Consider the following 21610-nt stretch of genomic DNA (forward strand, 5'->3'; position numbering starts at 1 on the left):
GCATGTTAAAATTGCTAATTTTCAAAGGCAGTGCTGTGGTTGGATAGTGCAGATTAAGGGGCGGTATTATCCCCTTCTTACATCACAAGGGGAGACAAATTTCATTGACCTATTTTTCAAATGCTTGCAGAGAATGGTTTACCAAAACTAAATTACTGGGTTGATCTTTTTCACATGTTTTAGGTTGATAGAAGCACTGGAGACCTAATTATAGCACTTAAACATGGATAAAGTCAGATTTTCATGATATAAAATTTGCAAGCTATATTTATATTTACGGTTGGACATTTACCATTGAACATGACCGTTGCTTAATATCCTAATGATTTTTGGCCTAAAAAAGATAATTTTGCCCATGCAATGTATTGTTGGCTATTGCTACAAATATAACCGTGCTACTTGTGATGGTGGTCCAGAGTCACAATTTGTATTACACATTTAACTGTATTCGCATTATGTCTAAAATCGCCCCTTAGCAAATCTGAATGTTTTGGCCTTATTCATATGTGGAAATAAATCGGATATCAGTCGGATACAACCATTTGCGTTTGCAATGTGAGCAGACAGTTTTGGATATTCCCATCTCAAGACGTGTCGTGCGTTATTGAAAATGCGATGCTGGCAAATGATGTCAACTAAGGTAACAATTGTTACAGCAATTAAGCTTCAATAATTTTGTCTGTGTCCATTGCATATTGCAACATTTTACTTCCTCTGTGATTTAAGCTGTGCCGGGTCAGTTTGCTGAAAAATCATTCTGGGGTTTAACGGATTCTGCATTTCTGAATTGCCTTAGGCCAGGATGAAGCGGATTTGAAGCGACAGTATTTGATGAACGTATAATATGTGATAAGAGCATTCGGTCAATATGATTATTTCATTTTTGACGGAGGTGAGGTTTAGCGGTTTTTGCATCTGAGCTCTTCACTTATTAAATGCATTTGAAATTAAATGTTTCTTTGTTTGCCCTGCAGTTCTCAAGAACGACACGCTCAGATGAAGAGAGAGATACGGGCTGGGATGCCTGGGGCGCGTGGAGCGACTGCTCTCGTACCTGTGGGGGCGGAGCCTCTTATTCTCTACGCAGGTGTCTCAATGGAGGGTAAGAGAGGACACGCACATGCATGCATTCATCACTACAATGCAAAAAATGACTTCCTCACTTAGTTATTTTTGTCTTGTTTTTAGTACCAATATCTAAATATTCTTTAGAAAGTCTAATTTTAGACAAATATAGAATTTAAGTGAATTTGTGCTTAAAGCAAGCAAAAAAGTTGCCAAAAAAGTTGCAGATTTTCTTGCTTATCTTAAACACAAATTAACTTTTGTCTAAAAACGTGATACTGATATTTAGATATTTGTATTGCAATCGAGGAAAAAAGTCATTTTTTGAGGTGTAGACCCGACTTGTCACTTAAATGCATAAGGGCAACGAAAACTACTTTGGGAGTTACACTCCTAAAAAATTTGGGTAATATAATGAAAAAAAAATATATATATATATATATATATATATATATATATGTATATATATATATATATATATATATATATGTATATATATATATATATATATATATATATGTATATATATATATATATATAAAAGGATTTCTACAGAGAAAGGTTTACGGGTCTATTATGTTCAGACCAAGTATTCATAATGTTAGTACACATTTTTTATTATTTATGCATGTGCATAATTTGCATGTTTTGAATACATTACAGAGGCGGCTTAAAATGAATTAAAGAGCATTGAATGATTCATGGATACAGCAAAATGTGTTTCCCAGGCATTATATTCCTCTTGATAATACCAAAAGTTTATTTAGCTTTGCTATCACAATTTTATCTGCTTTGAACTTTCTAAAATGTAATCTGGGTGATACTTTTTCTTTGTTGAATTACATTTTCTGTGGCTCTGTGATGTTTGAGAAATCTCAAAAGCCGATGCAACATTTTCCAGGGTTCCCGCGGGGTCTTAAAAAGCCTTAAAAGCATTGAATTTATGAATTTGGAAATAATACCTTAAAAAGACTTAAAAAAGTCTTAAATTTTGATGTCTGGGTCTTAAAAATTGTGCTTTATGTAACTTCTCCATATTGTATTTTTCCTTAAAAGTTTCTTTGTCAACCACATTTTGATTAAATCAGGGATGCAAACACATCGCTTTTCAGCGCCTGCGCCTTTTTATTATTAATGGCATTTTGGTTGCGAGCACATCGTGTCTCTACCGATGAGTCTGCTGTACGTTCAAGTGCTCGCTGTTTCTCGATGAATTGGGTGCGACATGAAGCGAGTTCAGCGTAACATGTTTCTGAACTTGAGCAGAGTTGTATGCATAGAGGTTTTCATGGAGGACCGGGTCCGATTAACATTATGTGTAAAACCCGAGTCGATAGGAAAACGGCCGTGATCAGAGTCAGTCAGCGCTAATGTTCACGTGCAGTTTCAAGCTGCGTGCCTCCGTTTCTATTGCGATAACAACTGGCTTGGTTTGAAAGTCACGACCACGCGCTGCACTTTCTTTCTCCGTCCCTTTGTTTAATAATGTAATTTTTAATGAACCATCTTTTTATATCTAAAAAGTTTGCTCAAAGATCACAAAGATGGTAGCAAAAAAGCAATGTGAATGTTAATTAAGCCCATTGCACGAGCAAAGCTCAAGCTGACTCTAGATATAAAAAACGCAAAGCTCTAATATAAAGTCACCAGTCACTGGGACAGCAAGTAGACTTTTGAATCTAAAATAATAAGTGGATTAAGCTCTTTTAATCTGCAAGAGAGGAATTAAAAGAGGCACTTTTACTGCTTCTGCTCTATCTAAAAAAGGAAAGAAAACTACATAAACCATAACACACCGATTACATTTATAATCTCTAGACCTGCACTTTCTATCATTAATATACTATACATATTATTGTATTCAAAAGAGTTTGATAAAAGGGGTCATCTACACAAGTATTGCTTCATATGTCAGTGCAAAAACAGTAAAGTGTTTTGTGATGCTTTGACAAACATTGTCAGCTTTGTTCATTTATGGTTGGATTTATGAAATATAATGTGAAATTAATATAAATGAATGCAGCCAGATGGAAGGCCCTGGATACGTTGCAGGAGGTGGCCAGGAAGAAGAGGAAGAAGGAGTAAAGCAAGAAGAAGTGCTAGATAGTTCAATAAGAGTTTTGGTTTAACATAAAAAATGAAATTGAATATTCCAAATTAATGTCGGCGTCTTTTGATTTTCGAATTTCATTTTTCTCTACAGTATATACCTAGGTTGGTAGGGATGGCAGGGGTCTGTGGCAATGTAGCCTAAGTATCTGGATATTTGCCTGGGTGTGAGGGCTTAGATTACCTTTCTCTTTTTTGAACATACATGTGTTTGCATCTCTGTTTGTTTAATAAAGTAGTATAAATAAAGAGTGGCGGATCCAATAATTGAGAACGCAACACAGTCCCGGGTCACAGTACAAAATACTGCGAACACGTGATACCTTCAGTAAATGAAGATCACCACAACCATAGACTGCAACACAACACAGCAACAGGCAAAGGAGAAGTGGGAAAAATCAAAGAAAATCTCAGAAATTCCTTAACAACTTAACATTGTTTGGCAAACTTTCTTGTGGCCTACTGAAAAAAATTTTTCACACTTGCTTGGCTTATCATCTTTTTACCCATTTCACATCGGAAAAATAAATGAACACAAGTTTAAGTATTTTAGTTTTTCTTTGCTGGTAGGGACGTGAAATGGGTATTAATTTTTTATATAAATGGTCTTAAAAAGGTCTTAAAAAGACTTGAATTTAACTTGAAGAAACCTGTAGGAGCCCTGATTTTCGGCACAGACTCAGGTTTAATACATGTTGTTGTCAAATTCTGTCCATCATTGGCGAAACTCTTGGACATATTATTGTCAAAAAAAAAAATTATAATATTTTGTGGTCACTAAAGGTGTGTAGATTCTGTCATTTCTGCACAACACTGTCAGAAATAATGGTCAAAAAATAGTCCATAGCTGCCACTGGGGCAGTGCCCCTTTTTTTTTAGATCTTTCCGTCCTACCCCAAACTCACACCATTGGTTTTATTAGAACAGTTGAGATAGTTGATCCAGTTAGGCCCATGCTGGTAGATAACTGCAGCACACTTTGAGCTATTTTAATGGTCTCTTAAAAGTGATGATCACATTATGAATCGCCTTTTATTATCTTAAAACCTTACTGGAGGTGAATTACAGTTTCAACTCTTTACCACATAGAGCACCTGTTTTTAATGTAAAACCTTGCTTAAGGTAAAGCTCAAACTCAACTTCAATTTGCCCTACTGCAGACAACCTTATATTTTATATACTGTATGTGCAGACTAGCTACGTATGCTGGACGCAGATTACACAATGGGCATGAAAAAAGCCAAATTGAAACCTTTTCTTTTTATACCGGGCTACTAAGTTTGCATATACTGTAGAGCCCTGTGCACCAATTTTGAACGTATTACAGAGAGGTTTTAAAAATGAATCAAAGAGAATGGAAGGAGTTAAATGTGCCTTTTGGATATCATTTTTCCTTTGAAATGTAAATTGTAAAAGTTAGGCTTCTTTCAACTTTCTAAAATGTAAGCCTACGTGTGTAAACATGCCATATTATGTAGCTCTTTGGTGCTATCAAAATATTTCAGTTTATTTGAAAGTCTCGACAGCTGTCAAACTCTGTGCTTTCTCCTTTCAAACAGTATTTTAAAGATGAAGTGTGTACTTTATGCACCACTAGAAAAGTTGCTAAAATAAAGGGAATGGTTTCAAACAGATTTTCTTAACTATTGTTCAGAAGCCAGAAGTTGACATACAGTATTGATGCTAAAAGACTGAAGCCGTTGTATAAAGAATTCCCACTGAAATACCAGCTAAAAGCTGCTTGTAGCTTGGCTGCCAGCCTGGTTTTAGCTAATGTAGCAGGTTGGTTTTAGAGAGGTTTTAGACACTTTTTAGCTGGTCAGGTTGAAAGACCAGCTGATCCACCAGCTTAAACCAGCTTGACCAGGCTGAAAGCTTGTCTAAGCTGGTTGGCTGGTTTAAGCTGGTTTAAACTGGTCCTCCCAGTTTAAACCAGCTGGTTTTATGAGGTGGGTTAGATGATCTCCCAGCCTGACCAGCTACTGCACTGCAAAAAATGAATGTCTCACTTACACTGCAAAAAAATGATTTTCAAGAAAAAAAATTCTTAGTATTTTTGTTTTGTTTTCAGTAAAAATATCTAAAAATTCTTAAATTAAGATGCTTTTTCTTGATGAGCAAAACGACCCAAGAAAATAAGTCTAGTTTTTAGACCAAAAATATCAAATTTAAGTGATTTTGTGCATAAAACAAGCAAAAAAAATCTGCCAATGGGGTAAGCAAAAAATCTTGAAAATTTTTCTTTAAACACTAAATTCAAGAAAAATTATAGAAAAAATTGCTTACCCCGTTGGCAGTTGTTTTTGCTTGTTTTATATACAAAATTACCTAAATTTTTATTTTCTTGGGTCATTTTGCTCATCAAGAAAAAGCATCTTAATTTAAGACTTTTTAGATACTTTTACTGAAAACAAGACAAAAATACTAAGAAAAGTTTTTCTTGAAAATCATTTTTTGCAGTGCAAGACTTAATATCTTAAGCCACTTGCTTACCAAGTAAATGTATCTCAATTAAATAATTTTCAGATTTTTTTATATTAGAAAACAAGACAAAAATGCTACACTGCAAAAAATGATTTTCAAGAAAAAAATTCTTAGTATTTTTGTCTTGTTTTCAGGAAAAATATCTAAAAATTCTTAAATTAAGATGGTTTTTCTTGATGAGCAAAATGACCCAAGAAAATAAGTCTAGTTTAAAGACCAAAAATATCAAATTTAAGTGATTTTGTGCATTAAAAAAGCAAAAAAAATCTGCCAATGGGGTAAGCTAATTTTCTAGAATTTTTCTTGAATTTAGTGTCTAAAAAAATGTTCAAGATTTTTTTGCTTACCCCATTTGCAGATTTTTTTATTTAATGTCTTAAAACTAGACTTATTTTCTTTATTTTGCTCATCAAGAAAACGCATCTTGACTTGAGAATTTTTAGATATTTGTGCTTAAAACAAGACAAAAATACTAACTAAGAAAGTCATCTTTTGCAGTGCAGCTGTTACACCAGCTTAACCATAATAAAAACAATCTGGCAGACCAACTAAAACCAGCCAACCAGCTTGGGTTGGTTTTAGCTGGTCTTAGTAGGGAATTCGAAGCTTAAGGCCATGTTTACATTAGAGCATTTGCGTTTTAAAACGGCATTTTAAAATGAAAACGATCCTCGTTTATACTGGCATTTTAAAAATAATCTTCATCCACACTATACACCACCATAAACTCATGAAACATGACCAATCACGTAACTGGCATGCGCATTAAAGTGTAAAATAATTTATTACTCTAATAATAGCTTACCTTTGCAAATTTATGCAGCCTAGGGGTGTGCGATATTAACAAAAATTCATACCTGGTTGATCCTTTGCCTGCAACTACAACAGACTCTATTTTTGAACCTATAAAAATGTGTTTGGAAAAGTCTTATACTGTTCTAACTTCCCACCTACAACATATTATTATGATTAATAGGTTAATGTTGATGTTTTAAACCAAACAGAAAGGTCTTTATGATTTAAAAAGGAAGCATTCAAGTGAACAGTACTAAACGAAGCAAAAATAAATTTCAGCAAATGCAAACTTCAATCAAACATAGTAAGAGGTGAAGTATAGCTTTAGCCTACAGAAATGCTTATTGCTTATATATTTATATATATGCTGTTATATTTGTAATAGTTACAGTAATTGTTCGCAGTTCATTTTTATGATCTTAGTCCATTTTAAAATTTTCATACGAAGTGACTGTATACTTCAGAAAAACACCAAATAACTTATCTTCCCTCACCTGTAGCTGTTCAGTGCGTGTGTGTGTTCCCTCACACGCGTTCTCCGACAAAAAGCGTGGCCGGCTAAAGTATTAAAAATGAATATGATGTTAATTTTTAAAAGTGTGCGAGGTCCGTGCACGTCCTCCGCTAGCAACACAGTAATAGCAAAAAGCGTAATCGGGTAAACGAGCATTAAATATTAATATGAAATTAATTTTATTGTTTTTATAAATTTTTATAACAAAAATTATCAACAAAACATCGATTAAAATTCAGAGACAAATTATATGAAACGAAATTCATTTTAAAGTAGCAAACAAAACTTCAATTAAACTCGAAAATAATGTCTGACCCATTACGATTCTCCCTTCATATTGGCCTTTACAACGCCCTGTATGGCGTTTAAAATTACAGTCTATCTTTCGTAATAAGCTAACTAAATTTAAACAAAACATAAACAAATTTACAACAATATTCAAACCCAACAATACTCAAACATAAATATAAAAAAGGCATTATCTATAAGGATACATGTTAAAACAATCTGATATAGCGTTTATAATAGCTGGTTGGTAGATGTTTACGATTTTTGGCAAAACCTCCGTTGCAAATGGTTGCGCTGTCTCCGTTGAAAATGATGCGCTGTCACGTTAAAATCAGCTGTTTGTTTACATAAGACTCCGTCTTCGTTCATTTACACTGCAGCGCAACGTCTGAGTTCTCAAACTAAAACAGGGTCAGCGGCGTTTGCGAACGAATCCGTTTATGAGGGTCGAAAACGGTAGTGTAGTGTAAATGAAAGGCGTAAACGTAGCAAAAGTAACGCGTTTTAAAGGATAAATGCATTAATGTAAACATAGCCTTAGGTAAATATAATTGAGCACTAGTTTTACAGTGATACTTAGTTAGAAAGTTTATTGCTATTATAACTTATGGTACATGATATATTGTAATCTTATTTAATTTTAATTTTATGTCTATATTGAAATGTGAGTCCAAGTTATATTTTTAGTTAAGACACCTCAAACATGCATTTTAGTTTGGGGCTAGACTTATGCCTTGTATGTGAACTGGTCCCTAGAGCTTTGTCAACTAAAACATACTATAAAAACTCAGTGTTTGTTCAACAAAGTTCATGCATCAGGGATACAGCAGATATATTTTTGGAGCCAATTTGTGTTTGTATGGTTGTACTACCCATTGCATCATCGCTTAAGGGTGGATGCCAAAAGCTAAAGCAATATGTAGAAAATGGAAGTCATGTGCCGTTTAAGCTACGATACTCATTTAGAGCTAATTGACCGGTTAGTTCCAAACGAAAACAAGAGAAAGTCCAATTACATTGAGCTTTGGTTCTCAGTGGAAAAAACTTCTGCTGACCCACAACATAAAATTATGTACAATTAAATGTTTCCTGTGGAAGGAGTCGCTCGTTCTCATAAACACTCAACATACAGGATGCTTATGGTTTTGGATAAAAGCATCTACAAAATGAATAAATGTAAGACAGATTTCTTCCCTTTCTTTTTAATGTATTATATTACCATAGTAGCTTTTCTGGTAACAGAGAGTTTGAGTTTGTTTGACACATGGTTCTTTGTGTTTATGCAAATAAAAATATATATGGACTTTTGGTTTCATTAATATGTTTGTAGGTTTGTCATGAATATTAAAACGTAAAGCACTGACGATGAAGTCATAGGCTTGCATCACATCAGACCGTGATGAGGTTTGCTGTATGCTCATTTGTTTACTGTCTGAAGAACTTTAGAGGAACGCTGAAGAACTGAGGCAGGTTGTGTTGTGATTGCGTTCTGCTGATTACAGGAAGATCTGAAAGTGATCCCACAGTTGATTATGCGGTCAGGGAACAAAGACGCTCATTATGAATCACATCATCCGAGTGGTATCGCTTGCACCCGGGCCAGAGCACCTGTTAGAGCACTGAGGTGGAAATATGTGGCATCTATGGTTTTGGCGTAAAGATGAAACACACATTAGGTTGCTTACTACTGTACGAAATCGGATGGAGACAACGGCATACTTTGCAAGTACGCAAGTGATTAATTTACACAGTTTTAAGGGTCATCATAGATAATATAAAGCATTTTTTTAGTCAGGCACATGTGAGGCAATACATTTCTCACAAAAATGTTTAATAAATTTAATTCTACTGCAAAAATGTGATATTACCTGACATAGAGACACAGAATTATACAGGTATTTCACAATGAAAAATAATGAAGCATTTAGTTAATTTATTTAGCGAACAATGCACATTTGTCATGAACAGTAGATGATTGCGTAAGATTAAAAGCCTTGGGAATTCATGATTTTTGTTATTTTGTGTTTGCTCTACAGAAACTGCGAGGGCAAAAACATCCGCTACAGAACGTGCAGCAATACAGTAAGTCAAACTGATATGTAATATGTCAAAAAATTGTATATGATTAATTGGTAATACAATTACATTATACCTTAATGGTGCGTTCACACCAGGTGCCGATGAAACGTTAAGCGCCAAGTGATTTACATGTATTCGTTCCAGAATTTCACCCTCGAATGATCCGACTTTCACTCGCGAGTTAACTCAGAATGTTCAAGCGTCCAAATACATGCAAGTAGCATGATTTATTACCTTAATTTGTGTCTGGTGTGAACGCACAGTAAGAAAGATCATGTAGTACTTTGAAAAGATATTTGGTGTGTAATGCTGCGTTTACACCAGCCGCAGTTGAGGCGGCAAGCGCGGGTGATTTACATGTTAAGTCAGTGCAAAGACGTGATTAGGCATCCTGCGACTTGGTAGGCGCGCCACGTTCCGCACGAATTGAACGTTGCCCAGGAAACGCACGAGTTGAAAAATCTGAACTTCGGCGGATTTCCGCACCGCGTTAACCAATCAGGACCTTGCTGTAGTAGTGATGTGATTACAGGAAGCGAGCGGAGTCTCAGCAGAGTCGCAGAAGCCCCTCCCATGACGTGGATTTCCGCGTGAATGTCTCGAATGACTAGAATTTCACGCGCGAATGAAGCGAGTAAACTAAAATGTTCAAGCGTCCAAATACATGCAAGTAGCGTGATTTATTACCTTCGTTTGTGTCTGGTGTGAACGCACAGTAAGAAAGATGTTTTCAAATCAATGCTTTTCTGTACTACTTTGAAAAGATATTTGGTGTGTAATGCTGCGTTTACACCAGTCGCGGTTGAGGCGGCAAGCGTGGGTGATTTACATGTTAAGTCAGTGCAAAGACGTGATTAGGCATCCTGCGGCTTGGTCGGTGCGCACGAATTGAGCATTGCCCAGGAAATGCACAAGTTGAAAAATCTGAACTTCGGCGGATTTCCGCACCGCGTTAACCAATCAGGACCTTGCTGTAGTAGTGATGTGATTACAGGAAGCGAGCGGAGTCTCAGCAGAGTCGCAGAAGCCCCTCCCATGACGCGGATTTCCGCGTGAATGTCTCGAATGACTAGAATTTCACGCGCGAATGAAGCGTGTAAACTCAAATGTTTAAGCGTCCAACTACGCGTGAGTAACGTGTTTTTGCCGCCTCTATACCGGCTGGTGGTGTAAACGCAACATAAGAATCACTACTGAAGGTCAGTCTGGTCAAAGTAATACCCATTCCCCACCCCTAACATGTGTTTATTAAACTAAAAACATTCATGTCGCCGATGTCACTTCAGACACATATTAACATTTTCCCCGCCATTGAAGAGTTATCCGGTCAATTAAGAGAAAACATTTCCTTGACAAGTTTTTACGGTAATCTTTAATTTTGCTATTATCCACTAGGAGGCGCTCTAACCCAATTTATAAAAAACTGAAGCATCAGCTAATTCTACAACATTATAAACTCCATGTATGATCTTCGTTCTGAATATGATCTCTACCAAAATTCCTTTACAAAAATGCAATTATTTCAGCTTTTTGCTCAAAATGTGGTATTTTGGAAGAAACTGACCCATATTTGAGAGGTGATAAAAAGAGAACAAATGAAGATAGGATGAAACTTTTTCCATTTCGTTTGCTTATTTGTTTGAAAGCAGACTGCAGATTGGCATGACATCTTCTTGCGGCTTTCACATAGCACGTGGTGTGCGCTGAGCTCGCCACTGCGCTTTGGTCGACGCAAGCCATTGAAATGAATTTGTTTTTAGCGCAGTGCACACAGCGTCTTATGTGAAAGCTGTATTTTTGTTATATTTGTGGTGTGAACTCTGCTATTCTGTTTAATATTAAAAGATTTTTTAGCTTTATTTTTATAGTAATCATTATCATTATAATGTGAACAGCCTTTTATTCTGAAATATAGCCAGAAGGTATTAAACACATAGTATTAGCCAGTGTAGGTAATCGTTTTCGGATTCCCTTGTTGCCCCAAACTTGAAAAACTCCTATTGAAAGCTTTTAGATGTCCATATGTCTCAAGGACTATTTTAATCAAGTCCATGCGTTTCTGTAATTGAAGTGGTTTTTATCTGGAATCACAGCTCCTCTTCAACTAAGATTTTAATCAGCACCAGCTGGGACAGAATCCCAGCCTAATATTTAGTCCACTTCCATCAGAACCAACACAATCTCATGGCGATTTGTACATACAGTATTTCACAAGGTGGTTAATTTGTATACATTTGTGTCTAGATTTTAGACCAAAAATACAAAATGTTAGCGATTTTGTGCATAAAACAAGAAAAAAAATCTGCTTTTTTACATTGTAGTTCAGTTTCTGTATGCAAAAATTCACCAATTTTCAATCAGTCCTTTTGTCTTTTAAAGGCAGTTGATAACAGGAATTGCCTTTTGTGCAGAATTTTTCCTGCAATGCATGTTTTATAAAATAATACACACAATGTAATTTATTCTCACTATTAACTTTGTCCCAGCGATTTTTAGGCCAGCTGTTACTTTTTGTCCTATTAAATCTTGCCATTTTTGTCACCATTGTTTTGCTTTTGATCAGGACTGTCCTCCAGAGTCAGGTGACTTCAGGGCTCAGCAATGCTCCGCCCACAATGACATCAAGTACCAGGGGCAAACCTACGAATGGATTCCCGTGACGTATGATCCCGTTTCCCCCTGCGCTCTCAGATGTCAGGCTCGAGGCAGAAACCTGGTGGTGGAACTAGCACCCAAAGTGTTGGACGGCACTCGATGTAAAGCCGACTCTCTGGACATATGCATCAATGGCGTTTGTAAGGTGAGTGCCATCATGAGCGTAAATTTAATCTAAAAGTAGGGGGGACAATTAACATAAAACTTCTTCAGAGCAATTTTTGAAGCGGACACAAATAATACAGCCAAAATTGTACTTTTAAGGATGCTTGTAGACAGAGAAAAGCTTAATATTCTTCTTTAAAACCATTTATTTATTGCAATGTTTTGAAGTCGTTTACAATCAAGCCACCAATTAAATTTGAATTTAATTTTAAATGTAATGACTGATAGGGAGCCTTATAATTGTTTACATGGCAGACTCATGAAAAAATACTTTTGTTATCATCATTTTTTGTCATGATTAATAATGAATCGGCATCATCTGTATTAAAGAGAAGGGTCACTTCATTTGATGTTCAAAAGCTTTGATGGCCGCCTTACTGGAGTTTTACAACTACTGAACAACTTTGTTTTTAAAGATAATTTTAGGGGGGACAACCCTCAACCCTCGGACAACCCTGTCCCCCCACACTGCAAAAAATGATTTGCTTATTTAGTATTTTTGTCTTGTTTTAAGTACAAATATCTAAAAAAAAATTAATTAAGTTGTATGTTCTTGATAAGCAAAAGCACCTACACTGCAAAACATGATTTTCAAGAAAACATTTTCTTAGTATTTTGTCTTGTTTTCAGTAAAATATCAAAAAATTCTTAAATTAAGATGCTTTTTCTTGATGAGCAAAACGACCCAAGAAAATAAGTCTAGTTTTTAGACCAAAAATATCATATTTAAGTGATTTTGTGCATAAAACAAGCAAAAAAATCTGCAAATGGGGTAAGCACATTTTTCTTGATTTTTTTCTTGAATTTAGTGTAAAGATTTTTTTGCTTACACCTTTCGCAGATTTTTTTGCTTATTTAATCCACAAAATCACTAAAATTTGATATTTTTGGTCTAAAAACTAGACTTATTTTCTTGGGTCGTTTTGCTCATCAAAAAAACATCTTAATTTAAGAAGTTTTTGATATTTTTACTGAAAACAAGACAAAAATACTAAAAAAAAAATTTCTTGAAAATATTTTTTTGCAGTGTAAGAAAATAAGTCTAGCTTTTAGACAAAAATTGTGCTTAAAACAAGCAAAAATATCTGCCAATATGGGGTTAGAAAAAATCTTTAAAATAAGTTAACTTTTTTCTTGAACACTTAACCCATTGGGAGATGCATTTATTATGACTTTATTGCATATGCATTTCTAGGAGTTTCCCTTTCAGACGCAAAATTTATGGAAGGAGATTATTTAAATAATTCTTTGCGTGTGTTGTATGACTGGTATTTGCGCCATTATTAATGCAGAAAAAAATCATTCTTAAATAATTTTGCGCTGGAAATGGCTGCAGTTGTTGCTGATAAGAGAGACATCAGAGAGCGCCTGGTACAAGGCAGAGGATTGTTTTAACTTGTAACAGTTTATTTGGAATGCCAGAGGAAATTATTATTTAAAGATATTGTTTTGCCAAGCCATTTTATTTTTTATTTGCTGGAGGAAATGAAATCGGAGCCGCTAGGAGAATTATACACAATAGCAGGTCAGTGATGCGCGAGTCAATTTATAAACATCCCGCACCCGACCGACGTTTTCAACTAACCTGCTCACAACTCGGACCGCAAAAAAATGACAAATAAATATTATACCCGACCCACTCCCTGGCCCGCATTTTTTAAAAGTAGTAATTGTTTAAAATAGTTAATTGGCATCTTTATTTCAAACGACCTGACCGACTGCGACCCAAATATCATTACAAATATTTTTGGATGACTCGTAACCGCAGGTAACCGCGGGTGACTGCAGGCACCCGCTCATTTTGGATCAACCTACCATCAGTGTCCTATGGCATTGTTAGCTGTGATTTCACCCCCTGAATTTCAGCTGAGATGTCCGTGGTGCTGAACTCATGCGCATCAGGTGTTACTAGATCACCCGCACCTGAGGAGCATCATCTCTGCTTATTTGTGACCCTGAACTAATTTGCGCTGCTCTTAGTAGATTGCGTTGGTCATTATGGAAATCGGCTGTTGCACCTGTGTTTTTTAATTTGCGCCTTTTTAGTAGATCTTACCGCTAGAGGTCTTCACGGGTCCACTTAGATCCGAAAACCCGAGGTCCGACCCGAGAACCGATCGGGTTTGGGTCTAAAAGATTCACATGCGCCTCGGACACGGGTTGGGTATAATAATAGCGGTATCGGGTCTCGGGTAATTTAAAATTAATGTGTTTTTGCTGAACGGACCCGAGAAGACCCGACCTCTCTCGCGTGTTTGCGTCAATGTCTTTTTCAAACCCCTAATCTTTTTCGCCAAGAGTGCTTGCGACATTGTGTGGCTGGCGGTAGGTACATTTTCGTTATTTTAAATGTTAATTTTTGCGGTTACCTTGGTGTCGTCAAATATCAAGGCAAAACAAATGGAGCAGCTCGCCAAATTGGTTGCGAGGACAGCGGAGTTTCTTTCTGTATGACAGCTGCGTGTGGGTCTGCAGAATGCAAACACGTCAGTGCTGTTAACATTCGGGTCCGGTCGGGTAAAAAAAAAATTATACTAGTTCGGGTCGGACTCGGGTCTAATTTTCTCGGGTTCGTCTCGGGTCAGGTCTTTTTTCATTTTTTATTATTTATGCACGTTGGGTTTGGGTATAAAGTGATTCGGGTCATTTCGGGTCGGGTACATTTCTTTGGACCCGCGAAGACCTCTAATTACCGCCGCAGATAATACCACTCCCATCAGCGCTTTTTTGGAATTGCACTCTCGCACTAATTTGCCCTGTTTACTCAATCTGGCCCTAAGTGAAAAACACTCTTGTGAAGCCAAAGCAACCCAACATTTTTAAGGGAGAATTCTTGACCTTCTCTTACATCCACTACATTAACATTAGCACAACGAGAATAAGCTTCACAGTTTTATCCGATTCTCTTCCAGAAAATATATCTGGGTAGTCTCCAGCAAACCATCTGCTTCTACAATAGAATCAGCTTTTTATCTCTTCTCCAAAAGCTTTGTGTTATTGTTTGGCAGCGCTGACGCCAACAGGTTTCCATTGTGGATATTCCTACCAGAGGAGCTCCCATTTCTGTAAAAATCTTGCAAAAATCGAAAGAAATGGTAAAATAATGAAATAATGTCAATAAACATCAGAAAACTGTCTCTCTTTTTAAATGTTACACATGTAGGGATTTGGGATATATTTAGGACACCAGTATTCTGCCAGATTTAAGTCTGATATTGAAAGAGAGAGAGAGAGAGATCCAGAATCAACAGAAAGACAGGAATTAAATTTCAATTTGACTTTCCAGGGTTGCGTTTCCCAAACAACGACGTAACTCGCTGCTGAACCAACATAGTACGATGCATAGTTGGAGAACCGAACTACCTTGTCATGACCTTTGTCGCACATTCGTCGTTTAAACCATGTTGGTTAAACAACATAGTTGATGATGTCACGTGGGAGGTAAAGTACTAATTAATCTGTGCAAATCGATTTAATGTCAGATTCTTGCTGTAAATAACATATATTGCATCTGAAGAGTGATTTCAAGATAAGATATTCAATTCATGCGCAAGTTCCCTCTAACGTCACTGCTCCCAGGGATTCCCCAAGGTCTTAACGCTTGTATGACTGTGCACATGCGCAGTTTTCAAATGCATCGCTTTAATTCTGTTTACAAACTTAAAGACGCAAAATAAAATTGTAATATATTTAGAATGATGGATATAGACTGTACTACATGTTTTTTTGCTTATTTTGTCCAAAAGCATGATTAACGTATGCTTATAATGACAGGTGAAGAGCTGTCGTTCAAACCACATAAGTTTGCGATGCAGCTTGCGAATGTTCGTTTGAACTATGGTTTCGGGAAACACCAAATCGTTGAACTTTGTCAGTAACGACGAAACTTACGACAGTAGTTGGCTAACGATGCTTTCGGGAAACGCACCCCAGTTTAGTTCGTAAAAAGTGGAATGACAAAGCAGGACCCCCCCAAAAAAAAAATTATTCCGAGGAATCCTGAATTCAAAAGAGATTTTATAAATAATTACTTACTATTTTATTCTGTTGTTTACATATTTTCAGATCTTGTACTTCTTTTATAATGTTTGTTGTCATTGTTTGAGACATGCCCATTTACTCATTTTGTATGGGAAATAGCAAATTCTCCAAATGCAACATTCTGTGTTTCATGGAGAAAGGAAAGCCATATTGGTAAAATTGGTCTCCTGTAAATTTAATTCTCATATTGTTTTCAGTAACTCGGTTTCTTGGGTGGCTTTCCATTTGGCTCACTGCAACTCAAATCCAGTCATCAAAATTCAGTGCAGTGCTCCACCGTGACTGAATTCTCCAATGCTGATCAAACTTTTCGTGCGTGACAAAGCACCTAATCTGACCTCAGCCCCTGCGAGTATTAGGAAAATTGCTTTAAATGAAGCTTGTCTGTTTACTCGTTCTTGTTTACCAGAGCTACCGGGCGATGTCGTGCCGTTGACTTTCTCTGGCTGCTTATCCCATCGGCCTGTTAGTGGGAACAGAATTTCAAAATTGAAACTGGGCAGTGTTTCTGGTGCAGATGGAAGAGTCTTAGCACAGCCTTATGGGTTAAGGCTGGAAAGGAGTTTAAAATGAAATATGGTTACAAATGAGCGATTCTTTTTCATATTTCATACTATGAAATTTTTATAATGCTAGTTAGAGCCTTAACATGGCAGTTTGGAGTCGTGCACTGGCCAGTTCTTAATCCAGTTTCTCAAAAGTCATTTTATTGTCAGTTTCTATTCTGTTACAGAGGACGGCTGAAATATCGCTTGTACTCTTGTGAAATTGGTTGCCTGGTCACAAAATATTGTTTTCCATAGTAAATCAGGAAAATGCTGGACAAGGATCACTATAGCTATTACTTTAATCTAAAATAAAGTTCTTCACATACATCATGTGGCCATTCATTTTTTTTTCAATTTTTAACTTGCTACCATTTCGTTCTCCCATTTCCAACAGGAAGTTGGCTGTGACAGACAGCTGGGAAGCAACGCAAAAGAAGACAATTGTGGGGTGTGCGCTGGAAACGGCTCCACCTGCCGACTGGTCCGAGGTCAGGCGCTGCCTCACCTGTCACCTGAAGAACGTAGGTACACGCATACGTATGTACATTTACGGCTTATTTGCTGTACATTGTTGGTTTTATCTTTTTAGGCAGGATTGCTCTGGTGCCTACTCTACTACTTCCCAAAATCAGTGCTTAGATGTGCAGTGTTTAAACTTTTGTCGCTGTGTGTCGCCCGTCTATTTCGATGAGATAATTAGGAGACGTTCCTAATTCTGGTTGCCCTAGTAACAACTATAAACAAACGAGTAACCCGTAACCGTCCTCTCCGTAAATGACGAAAGTTGGATGAGGTGAACTTCACTCCTATTCTTAGTCGTTCCCAAAGGTTGCTCATCATTTGCATAAAGTTTAACTTTTCTTAACTTTGTTAAGCTTCCATTGAAATGAACGAGATTGCGCTGCTCTGCCGGTTTTATCCTGAGTTCAAACTGCATGATTTTCAAACTAGTCTGTTTTCCCACTGCGTGACCATCTGAAATAGCCTTTTTTCACTGCTGTTTTCAGACTGCATGATGGATTGGCGACAGGGGGTTTCACACTGCATGACTTTACCATAGGAAGAATCGCCGACAACTTTGTCCCAGTCCGCAAACTACATCTCACAACCAAACGCACACGAGAAGTGACGTAAAGGAAAAATGCGACGTCACGCGTGCAAGACCGGAGTTATCACGTGAGACTGGGTTTATTATTAAAAATGGTAGCCTGCAAGAAGCTTACCATACAAATAGCATGTGGACTCATTTGCAGCAAATAAAGAAATAAAGATTATGAAGGAGGAAATGGTTGGGGAGACTCCTCCCCGAACTTCTAGCTGTCCTGTATGTTGCTCTCTCATTAGCTGTAGGTCATAGCCGATGTTATTTTCAGTCAAAACACATTTAACACGGCATGATTTTGAATAGCCGACAGGTTCAGATATCTAGCATGCCATCATGATATCTCACAGGTGTCGGCGACTCGTCTGCGATTCTCTCAGATCACGTCTTTGATAGTTCACTCGCGTGCACAAGCATCGATTTGTCTGCAATTTCTCAAAACCTGTTGGCAAGTCAAAATCAGGACTAAATTTGTGCAGTCTGAACTCGGCATTAGTCGTTGGCAGTGTGAACGCAGCATAATGGGACGTACACACCAAACATGAATTCAACGATTTGCGTAAGTAGAATCAAAGTCAATGTATAAACGTGAATATGCGCAAACTTGGGGTGGTGCGGATTGAGCAGCCACAAAAACAAGCTACTCGCCTCAAACGCATATTCCCCGCAAGTTGAAAATATTCAACTCAAGTGAAACATTTGCATGACACGAAGTGAAATCCCACAAGCAAGTAACAAAGTGCTTTGTGTTTGGTGTGTACGCAGCATAAGTCACAGAGCTTTCATGAGGTCTCCAGATGTAAGTATGATGATCGGATAGGTCATTCCCCAAAGGATTTTAGTCCCGCCTGGATGACAGTCAGCATTCCGGATATGTTGTTATTAAAAAGTTGCTAACAAGTTTCTGGCTCTTAAAGTAAATTTTTTCTCTCTGCCCTGGCTCATTTCTGCACCTCTGAGAGACAGGAACACAGATGCATTTTATCGTTTTATATGTGTGATTGTATTTATGATTTTAATTTTGCTTATGGGTTAATGTGTTTTGGTGGAACATTTATCCACACCGGACTATTCTCCATTGTAATAAACCAAATTAAAGTCACACTTGCACGGTTGGGTTATTTTTTACTCAGAAGGCAATTACGTCCTATGTGTTTTTATTGGTTATTTTGAAACGCAGCATTGTTCGAGTATTTCTTCTGTTTGTAATTGACTGGTCTCTGAAACTTGATTTCATTTAGTCATAAATTCCAGCACTTTCGGGGCTTGTTTTCCAAAAGTATATATTTTGGTGCTCTGGAGTTGTTTGGCGCTTGTTTGGCGCTTGCTTATGCACCAAGCAATATTAGGACTTTCTATGGCCTGCCATAGATTTCTTTGGGGGAAGCAGAATAATAATAAGAACACGAACAGATACTGGTAGGGGTCAATGAATACAATCTATTTTTTTTTTAAACAGTAAGGATTGGATAAACTGTAACTATGAAGAATAAAACATTTCAGAGGTGAGCTACAAGAACCACATGAGTTACAGGAACACTATCTAAGCATAAAAACACTCAGTCTTTTCTTTGTAGTGGTTTTCTGTTTACCGAACTGGAAATTTGTGGGCTTTTTCCCCTCAGCAGTACACTGGGAAACCACAGATGTTTATTATAGAGGACAGACGAACACATTAAGCGTGTCAGAGTTGTAGTGCGTGTGTTTGCAACTCACTTATTCTCAAGTGTACTGACTGTCTGAAGTATGTCCATGTACTTGCGTGTGTTTACAGGCACTTTTATGTTACATGCACTTTAACAAGAGAGCAGTCATCATAGGAAATGAAATGTTTGCGTTTCTCATAATTTCTCATCATTTTGATTATCTGATCAGACGATGAATCAAGTAGGAGAGTCAGGAGAAATCCTAATTTCCTCCGGTGCATTAGTCACACTGGAAATGGAGAGTCAGATGCATGGCACTGTGAGTTGTACACTGCACATTTTGGTTGTCAGCCAGGCACTTTCCACTTTGTATAGAGAATCGAGATGTGTCATTTTTATATAATTGTATGACTACACCTATAATGATCCCAAATGGAAGCGATGCAATCCTGATATGTGTCTGTTCTTCTGCAGCCGTGAAGACAGTGTTTGAAGTGCCGATGGGAAGCAGAGGACTCCGAATTACAGCCAAAGGTCCAGATGTGATTGGTGAGATTATGCATATTAATCCTTTGGTTAAAGTGGTGAGATTTAATCAAATCCTTGCCTCGAAATGCCTGCTAAATGCCGAAATGGAAATGAATCACGATCACGGATGATGTATTGGCTTAATCTGGAAGTTCATACGCATATGCTTAGTCAAAGACTGGAAAGGAAACCTTTAATAATTAGTATTTATCAGGGACGTTTCTTGCCAGCTATACAAGGGTGGGCTGGCAGATACCCTGGTGGGCAATTTATATATATGTAAGGAACAATTGACGACGGGCCGTTTAATTATTCAATAATATTGCACACCCAAGGTGGTAATCCGGCATAACGCAAAGGGTTAAATTATTTTTAAAAAAAATACAAGAGCGGTTTACAGAAAAATAATTAACATCCATGGAACATTTCTCAGCCAATCAGAATAAAGCATTCAACAGGCCCGTGGTTTAAATAAATAAATATACAACAGTTCTTTCTGGTTCTCAAATCTGATTGGCTTAGAGCTTTTCACAGCCATGAGATATTCTACCGATAACATAACAGTAACCGCTTTACCATTTGTATCATTTTGCCATCATTTTAAAATGAGTGAGGGAGGCTTCCTTAAACACATGAGTCATACGCTCATTTTCAAGCTTATTTTTTCATTTTGATCATGACATTCATAAAATTTTTTGGTCTTGAATTCGGGGGGCATTTTATTCATATTGGTTGCATTTTTGCCCAAACCCTTTAACCTGAGAAGCGAACCGACAATTAATCATTAAATGTCTGCTAGATGGACTCAAATGACTGGGACGGTGCATTTAAATTAAAGTCCTGTAACGTGATTTGGGGGAAATGAGAGAGAGACAGATTTTTTTCTGAAGCGGGAGCTGTGGAAAATTGATTTTTTTTCCGGATCATCGGAAACAACAGGCTAAAAGCTTCATATTGCACGTAATTCTGCTTTTCAATCTCGTGTCGCGTCAGTCAGATTCTCCGTTTCAGACAGAGGCTACCCACCTCATGAGCCGTGAGTGATGTTGCTTTCAGCCAATAAAAACAGAAAATACTGACATTTTTTGGTGTTGATTGGTTAGGACCGTCTACAGCCCTTCCTTAAACCCTTAACATAGCCAGCCTCGGATTGCTTTTAAATAAAATATGAATGATGTCTTTGACTAAATTCTGATTGGGTGGGCAAGACAGACGTTTGGGTGGGCTTAGCCCACCTATGTCCATGCCTAGATCCGGATACGGTATTTATTATATATATCCAATATTTTAAGTTTGAGTTTTGCAAAGCCCTGGTTAACATCACCTCCAAATCAAAGTGAAAAAATATTGCATAAAGAAAGTTTTTTTTGCATTATTGTGATATTGAATAAGTTGACGTACTGTTGATTTTTGTTATTGTTGTATTGGCTAAATTTAAAATTTGTGATGGTAAATGGTGCAATATTTTCAAATGAGTCAAATATACAGTCTAAACTTTACACACCACAGTGACAAAGTCAAACTGTATTTAACAAAGTCGCCTCACTGTGGCAATACATATGGATTTCATATCTGTATCTTATTTGAAAGC

The 21610-nt window shown here is 37.0% G+C and overlaps 1 protein-coding gene across 2 annotated transcripts in view; it reads left to right on the forward strand.

Moving 5' to 3' along the window:
• adamtsl3 (ADAMTS-like 3) overlaps positions 1 to 21610 on the forward strand; it is a 201184-nt gene that overhangs the window by 100510 nt on the left and 79064 nt on the right. For both annotated transcript variants that reach the window (XM_065294261.2, XM_073811887.1), the window contains 5 exons: positions 975 to 1102; positions 9292 to 9337; positions 11898 to 12134; positions 17138 to 17264; positions 19966 to 20040. In XM_065294261.2, coding sequence (XP_065150333.1) covers positions 975 to 1102; positions 9292 to 9337; positions 11898 to 12134; positions 17138 to 17264; positions 19966 to 20040 — 613 coding nt within the window. The remainder of the gene's footprint in view (positions 1 to 974; positions 1103 to 9291; positions 9338 to 11897; positions 12135 to 17137; positions 17265 to 19965; positions 20041 to 21610) is intronic.

This window comes from Paramisgurnus dabryanus, chromosome 2 (assembly GCF_030506205.2).
Source record: "Paramisgurnus dabryanus chromosome 2, PD_genome_1.1, whole genome shotgun sequence".
Classification (NCBI taxonomy): domain Eukaryota; kingdom Metazoa; phylum Chordata; class Actinopteri; order Cypriniformes; family Cobitidae; genus Paramisgurnus; species Paramisgurnus dabryanus.